At 41.3% G+C, this 15,950-nt stretch overlaps 1 protein-coding gene across 1 annotated transcript; it reads left to right on the top strand.

The window, feature by feature from the left end:
* The first annotated feature begins 9 nt into the window (after positions 1–9).
* On the top strand, positions 10–7,135 carry LOC139561303 (ER membrane protein complex subunit 4-like). Its single transcript, XM_071378313.1, has 6 exons — positions 10–160; positions 816–962; positions 1,234–1,348; positions 1,824–1,977; positions 6,477–6,637; positions 6,777–7,135. Exons 2-6 carry the CDS (start codon positions 865–867, stop codon positions 6,810–6,812), a joined length of 564 nt encoding a protein of 187 aa, XP_071234414.1. The 5' UTR covers positions 10–160; positions 816–864; the 3' UTR covers positions 6,813–7,135.
* Positions 7,136–15,950: the final 8,815 nt, after the last annotated feature.

Genomic DNA, 15,950 nt, shown 5'->3' with positions numbered 1-15,950 from the left:
GTATGTTATTTTTTATTTTTTCTCGGCCATCTAATGTCGTCCATTCAAGTTGTGTTCACTGCTTGTGATTTAATTTGATAATTATCCATTATTTGCCTGCTAATTCTGCACAATACTAATATTAAAGCATATTAAACAGTAGTTGGAACGTGTCTGTAAGGTAAGGAATGTTGTCATTTTATATATTTAACCTCTAATGTTTACTATAGTAGATGTCTGAAACTAGCTAGTAACGGTAGCTAACTAAGATTGCATGCTATCAAGCTAGCCAGCTGCTTCAGCACATTTGTACTCTATTAGCAAAAGTCCCAGTTTACATTAGGGATATGTCTTGACAGCGCCTTTAAATGTAAATGACGTCTACAAACGTATTGTTAACATTCAAACACAACATCGTAAGCAGATATCTTTTTTTTAAGATCCTATTCTGGATTTTCTGTCTTGCCTCTGATATTGAACTCTTCATTGTTGAAGAGCTTGTACGGAAACATTTCCCTGTATGGTTTACACCTGCTGTAATCTAGCATGTGACAAATACACTTTGATTTTGATTGTAGCCAGATCTAGCGTTTCTTTCAAGTTTAAAACGAAACCAATACGTTTCACCCCTGTTATAGTCTTGTTTGTTTTATGTCAAGTAAAACCAAGGCCTTTTCCCTTTCCTCTAGATGAAAATATGTGTTGTTTTGTAATAGTCTCTGACACAAGCAAGATCTATGAAGTTCTGCAAAAACAAAGATCTGTGTTGGTTTTGGTCATTGTTAATATATACTTCAGTTCCTTTCATGTAATCATGTTGTGTTTTCACTTTGCAGGGTTTGTGGCGCTACTTTGTGTGGTTGTTCAGCAGAGTTCTACGTTGCCATGGCGACTCCAGGGGGACAGGGGGGAGGGGCGTTGTCTACAAGAGGAGGAGCTAGGAGGATGAAATGGGCTTTGGAGCTGACATTGGGCAATGCCAGGTAAGAAGAGAAACCCACAGGTGCGTAGGGTTTAGTGGTTGATTTTTAGATTGGAACTCTATCAGCCATGTTGATTATACCTGACAAATGTTGGATTATTGTGCCCAGAGCCCACATTTGATCATGAATTCAGATACACAGGCATGACCTGCTTGAAGAACTAGCTACCTTGTTAGAACTATGAATAACCTGTATATCCTATGCTACAGCCTCTCTCACCATCTATAGCCCTCTGAATAAAGTGAACTGAACTTACCTCTGTCTCTTCCAGGGGTCGTGGTGACAGACAGAGTAACCAGGGATATGTGATGTATCCAATTGGCTATTCAGACAAACCAGTCCCAGACACCAGCATCCAGGAATCAGACAAAAACCTGGTGGAGAAGGTAGGTAGTGTAGAGGAGGAATTTAAATGATCTGATCTGTTTGTACTTTTGCCAAATCCGTTGCTGTCATTGTCAATGAGTGACAGGAAGTTTGCATGGTAGCACAAACAGACTGGCCCTCGGGCTACATATGATCAGGATGCATTAACAAATCTCCCTGTGCACATTGTACTTAAAAAAAAAAAATGCTTTGAATATACAGGTAACTGCCAAACTAAAGGAAACACTTGAGTAAATGAGGGATATAAAGTATATTGAAAGCAGATGCTTCCACACAGGTGTGGTTCCTGAGTTAATTAAGCAATTAACATCTCATCCTGGTTAAGGTTGTGTATAAAGTGCATTGAAGCTGTTCTGGCGACCCAACACCCTTTTAAGACACTTTACGTTGGTGCTTCCTTTATTTTGGCAGTTACCTGTAGATTGTTATTAACTTGCTCTTTCTCCCGCTCCCCCCCCCCCCCCCCCATGACAGCGTTGCTGGGACGTAGCTCTGGGGCCCCTGAAGCAGATTCCTATGAATCTATTCATTATGTACATGTCTGGTAACACCATATCCATCTTCCCCATCATGATGGTCTGTATGATGGCCTGGAGGCCCATCCAGGCTCTCATGTCCATGTCTGCCAGTAAGTGTTTATTTAACCAATAGGGCACCTTGTGTGGGTTTGTGGTATATGGCCAATAAACCACAACTAAGGGCTGTTCTTAAGCACAGCGCAATGCAGAGTGCCTGGATACAGCCCTTAGCCGTTGTTAGGTTCTGACAAGCAGAGTGCCTGGATACAGCCCGTAGCCGTTGTTAGGTTCTGACAAGCAGAGTGCCTGGATACAGCCCGTAGCCGTTGTTAGGTTCTGACAAGCAGAGTGAAAAACTAACAGACAATGAGGAAAAGCTCAAACCAAGTTTATTCACCCAATGGGTCAGACCGCTGAAATGACAAAGACATGTTCCCACCAGCACAAGTATTTGTCCCCACTGTAGATGATGTCTCCTCCTCTCTAAACATGACATCTTTGTTGCTAGGCAGGAAGTTAAGTGATGTGTGTAATAAACTGTTCCTTCTCCCTTAATGTGTCCTGACCTGACCTCCGCCCCCATTCCTGACCAAACCACATCTCTCCACCCTTATCAGTGACCGCAACCATGTGATTGCCTTTTCCCTTACTTAGTAACTCTCCAAGCCCATGGCTCATATCCACCCTTCATTGACCCCACCATATACATTCCTCCTATGTATAACCATTCACTTCTGGTGTAGCAAGTATTTCAAATAATAACCAAACAACTGAAACCAGACTGTAGTCCTTCTCCACTCCATAGGGTTCCTAATATCTAACAATAACATGTTCTGTCCGGATGTAAACTCTGCTTTCTACTCTCTCCCTCAGTGACGTGAATAAGGATATTTCAAGTTTAGAAGTCAGTACCCATCAGTCCCCCTTTTGAATAATAGTTCCATTCTGTTCAACGTTATATAAACTTGGAAATTACTTATGAATGAACATAAAAATACACCATTAACAACACAGTTGATGATTAGGTTTACACCTCTGAGACTTCTGATCTATAACTACACTATGTACACTTTTATGTCCATCTCTCATCGGACAACTGATAATGACATTTCAGCTGGAGATTTTGACGTTCTTCATTTCCTCCTTCTGGTTCCTAAGAGAGTGACAGCACAAGACTTGAAAGCAAATAGAAACACAAAACATAACAAGTATTAATAATGTGCTGTGGTATGCATAATTACATGAACTCTGCAAAAAAAGACTGCGTTTATTTTCAGCAAACTTAACATGTGTAAATATTTGTATGAACATAACAAGATTCAACAACTGAGACATAAACTGAACAAGTTCCACAGACATGTGACTAACAGAAATTGAATAATGTGTCCCTGAACAAAGGGGGCTCAAAATCAAAAGTAACAGTCAGTATCTGGTGTGGCCACTAGCGGCATTAAGTACTGCAGTGCATCTCCTCCTCATGGACTGCACCAGATTTGCCAGTTCTTACTGTGAGATGTTACCCCACTCTTCCCCCAAGGCACCTGCAAGTTCCCAGACATTTCTGGAGGGAATGGCCCTAGCCCTCACCCTCCGATCCAACAGGTCCCAGACGTGCTCAATGGGATTGAGATCCGGGCTCTTCGCTGGCCATGGCAGAACACTGACATTCCTGTCTTGCAGGAAATCACGCACAGAATGAGCAGTGTGGCATTGTCATGCTGGAGGGTCATGTCAGGATGAGCCTGCAGGAAGGGTACCACATCATGAGGGAGGAGGATGTCTTCCCTGTAACGCACAGCGTTGAGATTGCCTGCAATGACAACAAGCTCAGTCCGACGATGCTGTGACACACCGCCCCAGACCATAACGAACCTTCCACCTCCAAATCAATCCCGCTCCAGAGTACAGGCATCGGTGTAACGCTCATTCCTTCGACGTTAAACGCGAATCCGACCATCACCCCTGGTGAGACAAAACCGCGACTCGTCAGAGAAGAGCACTTTTTGCCAGTCCTGTCTGGTCCAGCGACGGTGGGTTTGTGCCCATAGGCGACGTTGTTACCGGTGATGTCTGGTGAGGACCTGCCTTACAACAGGCCTACAAGCCCTCAGTCCAGCCTTTCAGCCTATTGCGGACAGTCTGAGCACTGATGGAGGGATTGTGCGTTCCTGGTGTAACTCGGGTAGTTGTTGTTGCCATCCTGTATCTGTCCCGCAGGTTTGATGTTCGGATGTACCCATCCTGTGCAGGTGTTGTTACACGTGGTCTGCCACTGCGAGGACGATCAGCTGTCCGTCCTGTCTCTCTGTAGCGCTGTCTTATGCGTCTCACAGTACGGACATTGCAATTTATTGCCCTGGCCACATCTGCAGTCCTCATGCCTTCTTGCAGCATGCATAAGGCATGTTCACGTAGATGAGCAAGGACCCTGGGCATCTTTCTTTTGGAGTCAGTAGAAAGGCCTCTTTAGTGTCCTAAGTTTTCATAACTGACCTTAATTGCCTACCGTCTGTAAGCTGTTAGTGTCTTAATGACCGTTCCACAGGTGCATGTTCATTAATTGTTCATGGTTCATTGAACAAGCATGGGAAACAGTGTTTAAACCCTTTACAATGAAGATCTGTGAAGTTATTTGGATTTTTATGAATTATCTTTGAAAGACAGGGTCCTGAAAAAGGAACGTTTCTTATTTTGCTGAGTTTATATGCAAAGAAAAACCCAAGTGTGATAACATGACAATTCCCACTCTCTCTTTTTCTGACTCTATGCCTTCGGGATACTTTTCTGCTGGATTCCACTGAAATGAACGCCCTATAAAGCCTCATGCTTTCACCCAGTCTTCCCCTGTCAGGCCACAGGCTCCAAGAGGTGTTCCCAAGCCATGTCATTTTCACTTCACTCCCCATCTCTTTCCTCCTCCATGTCCACCCGATATACACATGCGGTGGCCTTAATCAACTTTACTTCATCTTGTGGTAACTCAGCACTGTATATACGTTTCAACATCAATGCCCTCAAAAGATGATATCCCAACAATGCTACTTAAGTAACCCCTGTTACTACTAACACTGCCCCTGACGCGTACTTCACAATACTCTTCATTTGCTCTGTAGTCCTGTTCCATGCTGTTACTATATTATCCTTTGCCATTGCTACAACTCCTTCAGTTACTGTCCCTACAGCGACTGTTGTGAATCTGTCTCCTGCTCTCCTGTTATCTTCGTGGTTCACTGATAAGTCTAGGACTGAACCTTTCAGATACTCCCTACCTGTCTCCCAACTCATACCCTGTTCCCTAACCACCAACATCTCCAATGATCTACTGTGTTCTGCTACAGTCGGTACCTGTGGATAATACTTTCCTGTGCTCAGGTTAGGTACACGTCGCTCATCCCAAGGCCGATCTACACCCCACCCCTTTGTGAACACCCTCGTTACAGTGTAAAAATTGTGTCACTCGTCCCAGTCTTCTGGGAGAGATGTCAAGTGTTTACTAGAAATGGGGGAGAGATTAGTGGTGTTGGAAGAGTATCCAAACGTACAAAACTCTGAGTCACATGTTTCATCATCACACTCTGCAGGAGATGTGATGCTATTATTACCGCTAACTTCCCTTCTGGGGATTTGGCCTCCTATATACAGGGATCTGTGGCTATTATTTCAAGCACGGTACCTTCTTTGACAAACCAATCACTGAAAGTTGACGATAGTGTCTGAAATGATTACACTATCTCTGCTACTCTCACCATGATCTAGGTGTGTGTGTGTGTGTAACGTTCAATTTAACGTCATAGTAGTCTCTATATTGTGCACAGTTACCTGTCCTCCCTCTGCTAAGAGCTTTCTCTTGTAGCAATATACATAGAGGAATGGTATCGTTCCCCACTCACTGGGAATGTGATGAAAGAAATAAAAGCTGAAATAAATCATTCTCTCTACTATTATTCTGACATTTCACATTTTTAAAGTAAAGTGTTGATCCTAACTGACATAAGACAGGGATTTTTTTTACTTGGATTAAATGTCAGGAATTGTGAAACTGAGTTGAAATGTATTTGGCTAAGGTCTATGTAAACTTCTGACTTCATCTGTACAAATACACAAAATAGCAAAAGGGTAGCTCTACCTTGCCGTCTGAGACTACAGCAGTGGTCACCTCAACTTTATTAAGGAAAAATGTACTTACTGTGATTGTCTCACCTAGCTACTTAAGATGAATGCACTAACTAAGTCGCTCTGGACAAGAGTGTCCGCTAAATCACTAAAATGTTGTCAACCTTTCTCCTGGCGCTCTCCTGAACCTACATATCATAATTGAATTATTACCTCAACTAACCTGTGCCCTCGCACATTGACTCTGTACCGGTACCCCCTGTATATAGCCTCGCTACTGTTATTTTATTGTTGCTCTTTAATTGGTCTTTAAAAAAAAATTTTACTTCAGTTTATTTTCGTAAATACTTTCTTAACACTTATTTTTATTAACTGCGCTGTTGGTTAAAGGCTTGTAAGTAAGCATTTCACTGTTGTATTTGGCGCATGTGACACAATTTGATTTGATGTATTTTATAAGCATGTTACCACTGCTCACTATTGTCTTTTCTCTCAGCATTCAAGCTGTTGGAGAACTCTAACCAGCAGTGGCTTCAGGGGCTGGTCTATTCTGTAGGAAACCTGCTTAGCTCAGCATTGGCTATCTACAAGTGTCAATCAATGGGGCTTCTCCCAACGCACTCTTCTGATTGGCTCGCTTTCATAGAACCACCTATGGTGAGATTTTTTGCTATGCTGTTCAATTCAGGTTCCTGTTTTAGCACTTGTTTTGTGTTATATAATGTTTTTCAGGTTTATTTGTCATGTGTAATGAATACATTGGAAATCTTACTCACGCCTTTTCTGTCCTCTGCAGAGAATGGAGATTATGGGTGGAGGGATGGTGTTGTGAAGAGGACAGATGCGCGTGCACACTGAAATATGCTCAACTATTAATTATGAATACATGAAATCTCTTCCAAGTCTTTACAATTCTCTGGCTTTTAGGTTTTTGTCAAATCCCTCAAGGTTTGTATTGATCCCTACACTTTGTTGCTGTTCATTCGTGGGTTTTTATTGCAATTTTCACAGGTGATCAAACGTTACAACTGATAATATTAGGGGGGAAATCACGTCCACCATCCTACTTAAATCCACATTAGGTTAAATTAAGATGTCACCATAACATGTTTTTCATTTCAACTTTTTGTCAAATAAAAGGGGTCAAAAAACAAATTTAAGGTGTCAAATGTATTTTTTGGATGTGTATTTATAGAAAACTGAAGAAAAACTTGCACAGGACAGAATAGTTGTCACAGTGAGAAATGATGACTTCACTGGTAAATGTGTGGGAATGTCACTGTTCTAGAATAGTGAATAAAAACATTCTTCAGAAATTGAGATTTTCCCTTTTAACCTTGGACACGCCTCTGTTTTCAAACTTGTTTTCTCCACGTTGGTGAAGAATGTGGAAAGGTAAGTTTTGCATTGTATCATCAGGCCATTTCTTCCAAATCATCCACTTTGTCCAGGCATGTCATTTCATCAGGTGATATTTGCAAAAATGGTTACATATTACTATTTCTGCTCATGCATGTTACACATTGCAAGTCTTAAATTGATGTAAATTAGCAATGGCATTCTAATGCTTGTTACACCTGCAATTTTCACGCTGACAATTTTACAAACGAAACAGGTTAGAAGAAAAAGAATGAGATTACTAACTGAAATTCCAGCCAATCATTGAGCAGCATTTGCACTGTTAAACAAATGAATCTTGCCTATTTGTATTTGTTCCCCTGCCTCCACACGATGTGGTTATTTCCAAGAGAATACGCTGCTTCAAAACGTGGTCAGAGATAGGCGATGGTAGCCCATCCACGGAGTGTAGATGGCAGATAAATGAAATCTAATTTAGACTGCAGGTAAGACTTTCCTCACTATTTGCTGTCATCAATATGTCATGTTTTTTCAAAGGGTGGCTACTTTGAAGAATATAAAATATATTTCGATTTGTTTAACACTTTCTTGGTTACTATATGATTCCATATGTGTTATTTCATATTTTTGATGTCTTCACTATTATTCTACAATGTAGAAAATAGTAAAAATAAAGAAAAACTTGAATGAATAGGTGTGTTCAAACTTTTGACTGGTACTGTATATGACCTGCTGCTGCTTACTATCAGGCTGTTAGTAAATGAGTGAGTGAATGGTGGGAAGGGGAGGGCCAATGTGTGCAACCTCTGTAAATGCCTGTACTCTACTGCTCTATGTCACTACACAAATGTGATATGTGTTCCGGCACCTCCCGAATTACGAATGAAGCACTGACGACATGCCTACCTATGCAGGGGCGAAAATCTGATATCAACCTTGGAGGGGACAATTACATTACATTTTCTCAAGAGCAATTCCTGAGGGGGACACCAAAAGTAGTGCTGTAACACATAGCCTACGTTGTAATATGTTAAATGTATATTGAGGAACCATAATTCCTACAACTGAATAATTGATAGGTACAGTAGTTAACTGAAGGGTTTAACCAACTTGTTCAAATGTTTAAATCATTATAATACTACTATTAATAATAGTTATAGCATTGCTCCTTACCAGTCCAGTATGTATGCAGGTATTCGTACTTACAACTAGCAATATCAAGAAAGGCCAGTAGGTAGCAATGGTACTGTACACTGTATGGGTGTAGTTTTCATAAATACAATGAACATGGTGTGATCTCATCTAAAATAATCTCCATTGAGAACCATCACAAAGTTAGTCTCCGTATTGAATTGACATTTTAATTTGACTTTTTCTGATACATTTATATAGTCATTAAATGTGCCACTGGCCTGAGTCTACTACAATATCTTTACAAGAACAAAAAGCTTAAAATAAGTACAGTTCTAAAAGCAAAATAACTACTTCAATGAAAAACCCAAATAAATCAAACAAAATATCCTTCAGTCAGTGTCTCAACTCTTCAAACAGCAGCTATGGACAAGTATGTCGCACAAAGTATGCAATTTTAAATAAAATAACATGAAATAAATAATTTGTAAGTGTACTGTCGTGTACTGTCATGTACTAAAAACTACTCTCCTCTAGGCTGCTTAGTACCCGCTCATACTGCCCTAGCACAGCTCTAATAGCAGTATTCCGCACAGTCCACCTTGTTGGACATAGGGGTTTCCGGGTGGGCAGATGTGTTTCTTTGGACGTGGCAATTGATTCAAACATGCTCTTAAACTTTCCTGACTGGTCATAGAGGACACCTAACTGATGGACCCAAGAAAGGGAATCCCGGATCAGTGGGGAGGCTGAGCAGCCAGCCTGTGTAATCAGATTTACACAGTGTGCTCCACAATGGACATAGAGGGCTAATGGCTGCTGCCTTCTCACAATTGCCTGTGCACCTGTGTATTTTCCTGCCATGTTTGAGGCACCATCGTAACTCTGCCCACGTAAGCCAGACATGGGCAAATTGAGCCTCAACAACACTTCAGTTGCCACTTTCGCAATGCCCTCGCCTGTTGTCTCCGACACCCTGTATAGCCCAATAAACTCCTCGTGAGGGACAAGGTCATGGTCAACATAATGCAAAAAGACACTCTCCTGTTCAGCACCAGAGACATCTTGAGTACCATCAACAATTAATAAAAAATTGTACAATCGGAAGAGACCTAATCTCAGCTGCAATGCCTCGAATGATTGTATTGGCCATGATGTTCAGAATTTCATTCTGTGCTTTGGGGCCTCTTGAAACGTCAACACTCTGTTGGCAAGAGTTTGCGGTTCAAAAATTGTGGGTGTGGCTGATATGGTTTTGTGCCATCACTGAGGTAACTGGACAATGCTGTGCCACTGTCCCCTATACTGGTGCTGCTGGCAACAAGGGTGACACCTGGTCCTGCCGTGGCTGTGACATTGTTCTCTGAAGTCTCTCTCCCTGGCTCTTTCCCTTTCACCACCCTCACAGACTCAGTCTGTCTCCTAGAAAAGAAATAAGGTGTTTGCCGTACTCCTAACTACCGGTACCCAAAACTACACAATTAATCACAACAGCAATACCATTGCCATAAACAAATCTTAGTTTAGTCATCAGTTTAAGTTGAGAGCGGGGGTATCCATGGCATTTTCCAATTATGTCCCTATTTTACAAGTAAAAAAAATTGAGAACCTTTCATAATGTTGCCAAACAAAGACTCAACAAACTTACCTGAGACTCCCTGTCTCTGCCAGTCTGTCCCTGCCTATCTGTCCCCAGCTCTGCTGTCTGTGTGCCATCTGTTGCCTGCTCTGCCTAATGACATCATTGTGAAACATTCCATTAGCATTTCACTTCTTTCTTATGAACATTTTATCAACTCGTCTTTGAGATATTAGGCTACTAGAGTTCTTACTTTGCGTTTTGGTGTACTGAAAAATACTCTGATGTCCGTCTTTTTACTTTTTTCTGCCATTTTTCTACCTGGCTGGCTGGCCGGTCTAGCTGCACACACACACATTTACACAACATATGCTACAACCTTTTCTAATTTTAATATAGTTTGTTTCATATTGGCTGGCTTCCAACAATAGCTGAATTTGTAAAGCTAGCGAGCACCAATTCCGTTTCTGTGGTGTTTGCTATAATCTTAAAAAAAAAAAAGGTGAAATAAAATAAATGTAAAAAAGTTCACTAGCGACAATTTAGCTTTTGCAACGAGACCATTAAATATATTTAAGACAATGGTATAAGAGAGTGTAGTTCTGTTCAGTTTGGACTTCAGTTTATAGCTAACCTTATCACAGGGACTTTGAAGCACTAAAGCTGCATGCTGATCTTGGAATAAATTGACGATAGCAAAGATTCCATCTTTGACGACGCCACATTAATGGAATAGGTACTAGCTAGCTTGCTAGTTAATGTTTGCTTTAGTTTGCGCGCTAGCTCTGCAAATTCAGCTAGTGTGTGAACCCTGCCAACATAAAATGTAAACATTGCTATGGCGCGATTGACTGGATTAACCTCACGTCAGTTACGTACATGTGCCTTTCGGACAGTAGATACGAACCCTCTATTACCTTGCCAGCTAAAGAACTGGCAGTGGATCAAACCATTGTGAGGCAAAGGGCGGGGTGGTCGCAATCTTTTGAAACTTAAAAAGGCGCTATTAAGTGTCTATAATCAGCACAACTGCTTTCTTTGCGTATTATTAATATTATTGAAATTACATAGTTATGTTTACAGTGATAGATTAGGGGGGACAAATCATATTTTTCCCAGGATGGGGGGGTCGTGTCCCCCCCGTCCCCCCTGGGATTTCCGCCTATGTACCTATGCCTAGATGTGACCCTCCCATCGCTCTCTCCCTCGCTAGCTCGCTCTTTCTTTGCTGTGAAAGATGTGAGTTTGTTCTCAAAGTAGACTCCGGTAAATAATTTCCTCCATTCCAAAAATACTGAATCTTAGGAGTCCCCACCACACTCTCTCTTTATTTCTCCCTTTATTTCTCTCGGTCTCCAATCAGCATGGTGTGTGTAGAAGCCATCAGATGAGCACAATAGACAGAATCCACAGAACCAGGTTTCTTGCTTATTCCTTATTGATTCCGGGAATCTTCCAACCAGAATTCCTGGAAAACCAGAAGAATTTTGGGAAAGTTTGTACATATAATTATGTTACTCACTAAACCTGTTCTAGGATTCTTCTACCTTTGATGATATGCCTGTACTGGAAGAAGTAACTAGTGAACCCACTTCTGACCTAACTCTAGATGGCGCCACCAGTCCCTGGCAGGACCAGGTAAAGCAATTAGGCTTGTAACGATAACGAACAGATTAAATGACACCATAGAGAGAACGTCTCCTATCTTTGCCATAACGGCTTCTTTCTTAATTTATCTCTATGCGTTTACATAGTGGCCAACTCCTTGAAATAAGGGAAAGGGGGGTACCTAGTCAGTTGTACAACAATGCATCTTCTGCATTTAACCAAACCCCTCTGAATCAGAGAGGTGCGGGGGGCTGCCATAATCGACTTCCACGTCTTCGGTGCCCGGGGAACAGTGGGTTAACTGCCTTGCTTAGGGGCAGAACGACAGATTTTTACCTTGTCAGCTCAGGGATTCAATCCAGCAACCTTTCGGTTACTGGCCCAACGCTCTAACCACTATGCTACCTATCGTAGTGTACTATATATAAGTATTACATTAGTGTACTATATAACTGCTTTGCTTTATCTTGGCCAGGTCACAGTTGTAAATGAGAACGTGTTCTCAACTGGCCTACCTGGTTAAATAAAGGTCAAATGAAAAAAAATATAGGACATAATGTGTCATTTGAGACTTAGCCATTGATATTGTTGAATCTGATTGATACTGATAAAGGTGCAGTGGTTTTGTACAGAATATAATGCTGTCACTAACCCCCCTCCTAGGGTTCTAGCTGTGGTGAGATGCCAGTACTGGAGGAAGAGGCGAAATGCTACTACCACTACTGACCTATCTCAAGGTGGCGCCACCAGTAAAGAAAATGTATGGGAGTAAAAAGTGCATATGTTCTTTAGAAATGTAGTGGAGTAAAAGTTGTCAAAAATATAAATAAAGTACAGAAACCCTGGAAAATTACTTAAGTAGTACTTAAAACTATTTTTACTTAAAGGGACAATCTGCTATTCAAACAATAACAAAGTGACACACCACCACTGTAAGTGTGTATGGAAATCCCCATTAACTGAGGAGTCACCATTTTTAGTTAACGGTAATTATCCAACCATTATGTTTAATATAATAATAAACTGCGTTCATCAATCTGACTCCAATATTATGTGAATAAATGCAACAGGCTGTGTACGTCTCTGGAGGAGTCTAGTCAAGGCAACGAGCCTTGCATCACCTCTCAGTATGACTATAATGGACACGTGTCTAACTTTCACCGTTATGCAATTATTAAGAGACTAGATGCAAATAGCTCATCCTAGCGACCAATGTTCTAGCATTCATTTATTGAGGCAAGCAGATCACAGATGTCAAGGTGGTACGGTACAGTGCATTTGGAAAGTATTCAGACCCCTTGACTTTTTCCCCATTTTGTTATGTTGCAGCCTTATTCTAAAATTGATTAAATAATCCCCCCCCCCCCCCCCCCCCTCTCATCAATCTACAAACAAACCCCATAATGACAAAGTGAAAACAGGTTTAGACATTTTGCTAATTTATTATTTTTAAAAACTAACAACGGAAATGTAACATTTACATAGGTATTCAGACCATTTATTCAGTACTTTGTTGAAGCACCTTTGGCAGTGATTACAGCCTCAAGTCTTTTGGGGTATGCCGCTACAAGTTTGGCACACCTGTATTTGGGGAGTTTCTCTCATTCTTCTCTGCAGATCCTCTCAAGCTCTGTCAGGTTGGATGGGGAGCTTCGCTGCACAGCTATTTTCAGGTCTCTCCAGAGCTGTTTGATCGGGTTCAAGTCAGAGCTCTGGCTGGGCCACTCAAGGACATTCAGAGACTTGTCCCGGAGCCACTCTTGCGTTGTCTTGGCTGTGTGCTTAGGGTCATTGTCCTGTTGGAAGGTGAACCTTTACCCCAGTCTGAGGTCCTGAGCACTCTGGTGCAGGTTATCATCAATGATCTCTCTGTACTTGTCTCCGTTCATCTTTCCCTCGATCCTGACTAGTCTCCCAGTCCCTGCTGCTGAAAAACATCCCTACAGCATGATGTTGCCACCACCATGCTTCACCGGAGGGATAGTGCCGGGTTTCCTCTAGGTGTGACGCTTGGCATTCAGGCTAAAAAGTTAAATCTTGGTTTCATCAGACCAGAGAATCTTGTTTCTCATGGTCTGAGAGTCCTTTAGATGCCTTTTGGCAAACTCCAAGTGGGCTGTCATCTGCCTTTTACTGAGGAGTGGCTTCTATCTGGCCACTCTACCATAAAAGGCTGATTGGTGGAGTGCTGCAGAGATGGTTGTCCTTTTGGAAGGTTCTCCCATCCCCACAGAGGTACTCTGGAGCTCTGTCAGAGTGATCATAAGGTTCTTTGTCACCTCCCTGAACAAGGCCCTTCTCCACCCGATTGCTCAGTTTGGCCGGGTGTCCAGCTCTAGGAAGAGTCTTTGTGGTTCCAAACTTATTCCATTTAAGAATGATGGAGACCACTGTGTTCTTGGGCACCTTCAATGCTGCAGAAATGTTTTGGTACACTTCCTCAGATCTGTGTCTCGACACAATCCTGTCTCGGAACTCTACGGATAATTCCTTCGACCTCATGGCTTGGTTTTTGCTCTGACGTGCACTGTCAACTGTGGGACCTTATATAGACAGGTGTGTCTCTTTCCAAATCATGTCCAATCATATTGAATTTACCACAGGTGGACTCCAACCAATTTCTAAAAACATCTCAAGAATGATCAATGGAAACAGGATGCACCTGAGCTCAATTTCGAGTTTCATAGCAAAGGGTCTGAATACTTATGTAAATAAGGTATTTCTGTTTTTTATTTTTCATAAATTTGAAAAAATGTCTAAACCTGTTTTCGCTTTGTCATTATGGGGTATTGTGTGTAGATTGATGAGGAACATGTTTTATTTAATGAATTTTAGAATAAGGCTGTAACGTAACAAAATGAGGGAAAGTCTGAATACTTTCCAAATGCACATATATAGCTACTGTGTATAAGTGTAATAAGGAGGACATGGCAATATTTTATATGCTGTTTTCAAATGATTGGATCAGGAGGGACTTCAGGTGACCAATAGCATTTCCTGAAAAAGTTAATGACATCATGTGTATATACAGCAGTATTCTCTATGCATTGACCAATATTTATCCCCTCGCTCTCTCTTATATATCTTTCTTATCTTATCTCTCTCTCTCTTATCTCTCTCTTTCTTATCTATCGCTCTTACTCATCTTTCTCTCTCTTCGTTGTCTATCTCTCTCTCTCTTCCTTGTCTATCTCTCTCTCTCTTCCTTATCTATCGCTCTCTCTCTCTCCCTCTCTCTCATCTATCGCACTATCTCTCTCATCTCTCATTGCTGTCTCATCTCTCTCTGTAGAAAAGGCCCATGGAGTTGGTGGAATCGCCTTTTAATTCATGGGCCCTTGCTCAGCTGGTCCAGAGCGCTTTAATTAGGTCAGGTGGAAATGTCTGACACATCTCAACTCATTAAAGGAAGAAATATCCACCGCCTGACATTGCTGCTTTCTCTTCCCCAACTCCGTCTAATCCAGACATTCTGTGCGTCCACGAATCAACGTAAATTCACAGAATCTGTTATCTTTCATCTGTTATCTTTCATCTGAACTATCTGTTGCGATTGGGAGAGCATCAGTTAGTGTTTATAGTTATTACCGCGGAGCGCACGCTTCAAACCTATTGTGTTATGTAAATAGTAAATGATCACGGACCAACAGATCATCACGGGATAATTACGCCATTGATAAATGGTTAAAATGTAACAAAATGACATGTACATATGAAGACAAACCTGGAAGGATTAAATATGAAACATAATTATTGAAAAATCCTGATATCAAACTAATTGAGATTATAGATTGAGATCCTAAATGACTCAATCACGCTTCATATTGAATTCCTATTGAACTGAATTGCTGAATTACCTCATTATGTTAATGATGAGAATGATTGTTATGATTTGACTTTCTGATTTGAATTTGATTGGATACATGTTATTCTGTTTTGTTTGTTATGCAGCATAGACAAACTACCCAGTAAATATACCACTTTGTGTTTAAAGGAATTCCTGCCTCAGTCTCCTCCATTCCTCTGTCACCTGACACGTGACCACCTGTTCACCTTCACTAGTGTCAGTCATCCTACCTGTCCATCTACACACACAGATTCTAATAATCTTTCACCCTCTCTCTTCCTTATCTTTCTCTCTTATCGCTCTCTCTTATTTCTCTATCATCTCTCTCTCATCTCGTGCTGGCATTGTTCCCTCATCTTTTTCTATTATCTCTATCAATTGATCTAATCTATACCAGGATTCTCCCAGATTGGATAATGTTGGGATTTGAGGAGTTAATAAACCAG

Source organism: Salvelinus alpinus, chromosome 31, assembly GCF_045679555.1.
Source record: "Salvelinus alpinus chromosome 31, SLU_Salpinus.1, whole genome shotgun sequence".
Lineage (NCBI taxonomy): Eukaryota > Metazoa > Chordata > Actinopteri > Salmoniformes > Salmonidae > Salvelinus > Salvelinus alpinus.
Note: the sequence above shows the minus strand (reverse complement) of the source record. Positions and strands in the feature narration are given on the sequence as shown.